This window comes from Montipora foliosa, unplaced genomic scaffold (genome assembly GCF_036669935.1).
Source record: "Montipora foliosa isolate CH-2021 unplaced genomic scaffold, ASM3666993v2 scaffold_458, whole genome shotgun sequence".
Taxonomy (NCBI): domain Eukaryota; kingdom Metazoa; phylum Cnidaria; class Anthozoa; order Scleractinia; family Acroporidae; genus Montipora; species Montipora foliosa.
Genome location: NW_027179765.1, coordinates 47,501 through 55,000, shown reverse-complemented (window position 1 = coordinate 55,000; position 7,500 = coordinate 47,501). Strand labels below are relative to the sequence as shown.

Below are 7,500 nucleotides of genomic sequence, written 5' to 3'. Positions count from 1 at the left end.
GATTGATTTGACACCCTAGAACTCGGTTCCGCTTGAGATCTGGAAGGAACTGTCTGCCACTGATCTGCTGAAGACTGAGAATTGTGTACAATCGTAGATGGTGTTACATGCTCCGTGGAAAGAATTCTTAGGGCTTCCAGGAGACTAGCTCTTTCTTTTTCAAGGCCTTGAATTTTCTCTTCGTACATGGAACACTTCAATTTATATTCATCAATCTTTTGCAACAAGGCTGTTTGACAATGTTCCCCTGGGGATTCAACTTTACTGTGAATAAAGTTTATCACTGACCATAACTTATGAAATTCATTTCTAATGGACTCCGGGTCAAGCGTTAATAGATCAACATCATTTGAAAAATTCGCTGGAACATTTGTCTCATTGACATCTAGGCTGCCACTACTTTCCTCCAAGCCATTCACCGCCGGGACACTACTCTCGTTGTTGTCCTCAATAGAAATGGCTTCCTCGGTCTCCTTCTTATCCTTCGACTTCAGATGACTAACAACCTCCTCTAGATGGTTTCTAACGTCGATACAAGCGCTGCCCTGAATTTGAAGCGTCCTAGTATTAGGATAAAAGTTGAAAGTCACATTAGGCAACTTAAAAACGGCACATGAATCAGTACTCGATTTAACAAATCCGCCGCCATCACAATCATTTCCCATCGCAAACTTGACTTCAATAAACCTTGAAAGCTCTTCCACAGAACCATTCTCGAGTGGGAAATACCGCAAGAAAACCTGAATATCGAGAAAGTGATCGGGCGTGGCGCCTTTGGTGTGGTGTCACGTGCTTTGGCCTGGGATATCGCTGGAAAGTCTGGGTGGACTGTAGTCGCTGTTAAGAGCGTCCAAGGTGAGCTTTTTAGCTCTACTTGTGGGATATTTGTTTGCTTTTTTTTTTTTTGAATAACCGCTCTAGTTTATTGAGAAAAAAAACTGATACAAACGGTTTAAGTCTTGCAACAGCCAATACTGATCTCTTTTAGGCTGCAAGAAAAATCACCCTTACCGCATGCCCTTCGGGCAATCGGTGTCTAGCATCTACTAGCCCAAGAGTCATTTTAACTAACTGCAAATAAATTTACGTCTTTATTAAAAAACAATTAATTATTACATGTTTTAATTAAATAACTTTTATTTCAGCCATTCCTTAATTCATTACATGAAAGATATTGTGCATCAAATGGAAACTCGGGAAAATCCAAACCCCGAGTTTCCATTTTGATGCACAATATCTTTCATGTATTTCTTACATTTCTCGCTTAGGTCGTTAGTTAATTAGCTGTTTTATTCTTTCTTGACAATCATCTACATGTGTAATTTAATGTACGTAATGCGATTCTTGTTTCAACAGGTTTCACTTTGTGAGATCAACTATAAAAAACGGCGTTCAGTTCACATAAATGTACCTGGGAATTAAAAAAAAAATGCCATGTCACATGGCAATCTTGAAATTGGAATTCCCAAAAAACTATTGCCCGTGGAGCAAGTAAAAGCTAAAATCTACTGGCCCGATCGCAAAATTCACTAGCCTCAGGCTAGCAGACAGGACTTTCTTTGCACGTGGTCTTTGGAACCACGAAGAGAAACAACTCTTAGTTGGAAAAATCTAAAAGTAAGTCGAATAAATGGAATATGAGGTAAGAAATCGACTCCCCTATATTTTCCCACATTTCTATCAAAATTCTTTCTCGAAATGCACAGTTATTTCAACAACATCCAAGTGGTTGGGTAATGTGAAACCGATATGCGGGTCATGGGAAAATTAAATAACAATTGCAACAAGCGTTGAATCCCGTCGAAAATGGATTGCAAATTATTATTATGGGACTCAGGGATTCGCTATATTGCGTCATGCGTCATATTCTCTTGGTGGAATCCATCCTTGTTGTGCAGGACATAGACATTTGCAAGCATCCGGCTTGACGGGTACTGGACAATTAATTTTGAGATCTGTCTATCGTGTCGGAATCCCAGTAAACTGTTGTATACATGACATCTTCTTCGAGAACTGTGTTGTTTTTTAACCATGGTAGATGAAACGAAGAGATGATATTGTATTTCGGTGTTGACTCGGGGATATTCTGGAAAAATCCGGGTGTTCTTTTGCAGGAGTCGAACCTACGACCTTCCCATTACTAGATCGGATGCTCTACCAATGAGCTACAGAGAGACCGTTGAGAGCTTAACCAGGAGCATTCGGATTTTTTCCGAGTATCCCCGAGTCAAGATTGAAGAGAGAACCATCTCTTCAAGTCATTTCTTAATTTTCTTACGAAATAGAGGACGCTTCACAAAGGGAGAAAAGAGATTTGCTATCTGAGTTGGTGCTCCTTAAAAACCTTGACCCTCACCCCCATGTCATTCAGTTGTATGGATGCGTCAGCACTGAAGGTAAGTTAGCCAATTGAAAAATGCAGCACATCAGTCGAAATATCACGGTGTTGTCTATACGTGTTGAAAAAAGAAATGTAATGCCATTCTCGAAAATTTGCAAGGCAGCGTTGATGTTGATGCGACTGATGTTACGGAAATGATTTTTGTTTATATTTTTTGCCTCACTGGCATGACCATCGTTTAATAATAAAGTACTAATATAAATAATGAAAGTTCATTGCATAATGAGCTATCTCTGAATTTGAACCAGATATACTACATAATCTCTTAGAAATGACGCTTTGGAAATTCATGATTTTACGAAGAATGCATGGGATCATTAACGCCTTTGCCATCCAAGAATTTATCACTTGTCGATAGCTATTAACTGCCTGGCTCAAATAAATTGAAAACTTAGCTAAGTTTAACAAGTTCTTTTCCCTTTTGAAGTCAATTTGTAAATAGATGATGCTTCCTGTGAGCAAACTCGTATAGTAATGAAACAAGATGTAAACCATGACGTCATCATAGATTTCTTTCTTGTTGACGATAGAGCTTAAAAACAAAGAGGCGGGACGTTAACAGTAGACGCATGCGTAAATCCCATTATCCAAGTAAAACTGCGCTTTCGGGCAACCTTATCGTAAGATTAGCCAAGGCGTTGTACTATGTCTCTCTTGTTTTTGGAATTCTCAGTTGGAAGATTTTATCGAATTCTGTTTGTGTTTTGTCTCAACGTTTTTCCTTTATTTTGGATTGCTTTGTATACAGAGCAAACAATTACTAATTCATACTGCTCGCACCGATGCGAGTGTTCACACGGGTCTCACCTGAGATGTCCTCTACTTGTTTTTGAAAGATCGTCCTCTGGTTGTGGTGGAGTATGCACAGTATGGGGACTTGCTTGGTTACCTGAGGAGGAGCCGAGGGGTACAGGATAACTATTACAGTGACCCATCAGTTAAACCAGGTTCCACTCTCACCTCAAGACAGCTGTTAAAGTTTGCCTGGGAAATCAGTGACGGAATGCACTATGTCTCGATGAAAAAGGTGACTTTTATCCATAGTAGAAATAGTGACTGATAAAACGCGAATCCAGATTTAGTTTGGAAAATAGGCAGAAAGGTAGCAGATCTCGTACCTTGCTTTTGTTTGATATTGCTAGCACCTTCTATTATTTAAGTCTAATTTAAAGTCATTGTTTCAATTGTATAGTGTTTTGTTTTTGGCTTTTGTATGGAGCCAATTACAATTTGTGTTATACGAGAGCTGCTACGCAATTAAATAAAAGTAGGACAGGGTTTCTAACCGACTTCTTGTGTTGACCATGTTCAAGCACGTTGGCCAAGTACAAGCAGCAATAATAATAATAATAATAATAATAATAATAATAATAATAATAATAATAATGATGATGATGATGATGATGATGATGATACATTTAATTGCGCTTTTCCTATAAGAATAATCAAAAGGATTCTACGAGTGCTTCACCAAAGATATCGTGGCACGATAATTTAGATTTTAGAATAGCGAGCTGGCGTGTATAAAAGCGGAAGAAAATTCAAGTGTGACCTCCAAAGAGTGCTGTGAGTACTGTGGGCGTACCTCGCCCTTTGTGCCCGTGGCTTTTTCCGTCAGAGGTCGGAGTTGTCCATTTCTTCCGATTCGAACCTATTGGTTTTTCGCGTAGTAATTAGAACTAGCTAGCGTTAGAATCTTCTCTACAACAAAAATGTATTTTTCGACCGCAGGAAATAATGCTTACTATCAAATTTGATGGCAAAGAAAGCGTTTGTATCTGATATAAATGAATTTCACAGTGGCTTGGCTGATTTTTGTTTTCAAACATAAAGGGCGCTTTCTTCTTGAATAATTCTGACGTGTTACCGACGTTTCAAAGTCGTCCTATTGTTACCGTACTGAAACTCTTTGTCTCAGAACAATAGGGCAACCTTGACACGCCACAATTATTCAAGGTGACGTTGCCTGGGAGACGTGAAAGTCAAAATTATCAGATTCAGGCTCATTTTAGTTCACATTATTTACAAATCATATACATATAATAACAAAATTACAGCAATGTTGTAAAGATACAAAAAAAGAAAAAAGGAAAAGAAAAAAGTAATATAGCTTACGGGATGTGTGTGCATGGTGACCAAAGAAGCAGGTTCTTTCGAGTTGGCCACCGAAATCAACTGATCGATTCTGTTTTTTCCCATTTAAGCACTAAAAAAAAAAAAAATCATTCGATCTTAAACATGATTTTCTTCAGTGTAAAGTTAGTCTTTTGCAGTGGTGGAGGTTCCCATTGAAATGTTGAACACAGTGAGATTAGTATATCAATGAGGTTTTGGTGCCATTTGCAGACAAGATCTCTGTGCTCAGATGTAAAAAAAAAAAACCATTTCATGAGACATTGTGACACGGTGTGGATGATGAAATAATTAATTTAACTTATCTTCCAGATAATCCATCGTGACCTTGCTGCAAGAAATGTGTTGGTCGGAGAGGATGAAGTGTGCAAGATCACTGATTTTGGGATGGCAAGAGACGTCCAAGAAGATGACATTTATGTTCGCTCGCACGAGGTGCAGTTGATTTTATGTACTTTTAATTTAGCAATTACTAACTCTTATAATCCATCAAATATTTTCGCTCGCGCGCGATCGGTCTAAACGCTTCGCTCTCGGAAAACTGTTCGCTTCTCGGAACAGATAATGTCAGCGGACAAATATCCGAGCATATTTTCTCGCCAAATGAAGGCTATTGTTTATATATTAACCCAGAATTTGTTTTCAAAAAACACAACTCAACAGCTTCAGCACACAGACACACACACACACACGAACAAAAATGATAATAATAATAAAAAACCCAAAGCAGTGAAGTGATCTTCGCACTTGAGGTGGCTCCCTAGAGTATTTGTAAATACCCTCACTACAGAGCACGACTTGCAAATTGAAACTTAGTTAATTTCTCTTAAAGTTTTCCTTGTAGAGATTTACTAGTATGGGTACCAATATAATAAGGCTTGTTTTTTGGGTGTCAATTTGTGGATTATGGCCATTACCATGACAACATCACATCTAGTGACAGGCAGAGATATTATTATTCTTGGCCTAAATCCTTAATATTTATACTTTGCTTCGGTGAATTTTTTTTAATTTTTTTTTTCCACATTATGCAAATGAAATTGCCTGAACTTTTGAAGTGGTTAAAACTCAAGGTGGTTCAGACGGTTTTGCCAATATTCTGTAATTTGCCATTTTAATCAAATATAGGGTATTTGGTGGGAACTGTATGTGGTTAGAACTCTGTCAATTTTCAAAAAAAAAAAAAAAACCAAGGGAACGCGAGGAAATTAGAAGTTAATTTTACAGATTTGGTCACGTTGACGTCACAAACATCAGAAAAACACGCGCGATTCAGGCTTTACGCGCTATACTAGTGACCAGCTTGCGCACGATCCTAAAACTCTAGAGAGCCTCCTTAACTGGATAATATTTGAGCAATTGTCTCTTATTGTCACCTGAAAAAAAAAAAAAGTCACAAAGAACGTTACTTAAAGTACAAAGAGCCCAGAAAAACTTTGAAAAAACGGTTTGTCTTTCAATAACCCCAATTGGAAAAAGGACAATGAAATGTCAGTCAGACAGGTATTGAGAAAGAAGAAAATAATCAGATGAAGAGGTGTGATCTTAGTATAGCACCAAAGTGTCATGACTTCCCAACAAAGACATCTGCGGTACTACATGTACTTATGAGAATGAATGGTTCGATCTTGTAAATGGAAGGGTTAATAGCCCTTCCGCATGAAAGTCGAATACTTTCTTTCATTTTCTGAAGACCCAGTGGTGGTCTTAAGATGGCTTTTATGGTTTTTAACCAAAGTGTGTGGACACGCGATCAAGCTGGACTTGTTTGTTTGTAAGCGCCAGACGCTATCCACGTGTGGGGACTGGATCTAGTTGAATAAAGAGCGATTGTGTAAGCACATGGGAGTACTGTAGGTTTGAATTTTGAACCTAGCTTTCGAACAGGATTTCTCGCGCCCTAGAATATCCAGTGTGGCTTGAAGAGGCAGTATCACCCTAAGCCTTTGTTACTCTAAATACTAACACGGACTTTTTCAATGTAGACCAAAGAACAATGTGATTTGTTTCGTCAAGAATCATAGTGCGTTGAAGCTATTCTTTTTCGTCTTCAGCTGAGAAGGGAAAGAAAAGGAATTGCAAATGGGTATAAATATTTAAAAAGTGTTTAAAAATACCATAAGGTTATTTAGCCTCTGCGAGAGTTAACTTTGTGGCCATTTAACTTGGAAATACCATGTCTTCAAGTAAGCGGTGGGTGTATAATACAGTCTTTGTCGCTAATTGATTAATGCCGAAGACACCATTTTATACTGAGCATTCTTTTAGGACTTTTTGTTTCATCTGATTCCGGACTAGAATTAAGAAAAAGTCTTAAAAACCAAGCGACGAGTTATTGCGAAAAAGGGGTAATAAATGTGATTGTTGAAATGAACTGTAAAGATAATTTATTCATCTAGTCGGTATTACTGAAAAAAAAAAAAAAAAAAAGAATTAAGTCTTGTACTAGACTTGTATGTCAAACTTGACGACGTTTCATCCGAAAACATCGGACTTCATCAGGTCAGGTCAAAAGAATTACCATTCCCTATATCCAGGGCATTAGAGAAAGAGTTAAGAAAGCCCTTAAGCCAGTGGGCATTAACACGACCTTCAAACCGGCTAACTCCCTACGTGACAAGCTGGTCCATATCAAAGACCGTACCCCTAAGACAAAGCGTTCCAAAGTCGTATACGGCAAAAAATGCACGCACTCAAGCTGCAATGAGACGTACATAGGTAAAACCAAGGAAGTCCCTGGCCAATGGTTCGCGCAACACACCGAACCTGCGTAATACGAGGCCCAGAACTCCGCAGTCTACACCCGTGACAAAACAACAGGGCATCAAATCTCCCCAAAGGTAGCTATCTTGGACCAGAAAGAACGGTGGTTTAAGCGACGGGTGAAAGAGGCTATTTGGGAGAGGGTTGAGGCACTCAACGGAACATTCCGGGCCGTCTCTCATGTGACTAGTCACGCGTATTGC

The 7,500-nt window shown here is 38.7% G+C and overlaps 1 protein-coding gene across 4 annotated transcripts in view; it reads left to right on the top strand.

Moving 5' to 3' along the window:
- The window catches only part of LOC137989383 (proto-oncogene tyrosine-protein kinase receptor Ret-like), an 80,811-nt gene that overhangs the window by 64,484 nt on the left and 8,827 nt on the right, over positions 1 to 7,500 (top strand). For all 4 annotated transcript variants that reach the window (XM_068835206.1, XM_068835207.1, XM_068835208.1 and 1 more), the window contains 3 exons: positions 2,286 to 2,396; positions 3,238 to 3,428; positions 4,847 to 4,969. In XM_068835206.1, the coding sequence (XP_068691307.1) occupies positions 2,286 to 2,396; positions 3,238 to 3,428; positions 4,847 to 4,969 (425 nt within the window). The remainder of the gene's footprint in view (positions 1 to 2,285; positions 2,397 to 3,237; positions 3,429 to 4,846; positions 4,970 to 7,500) is intronic.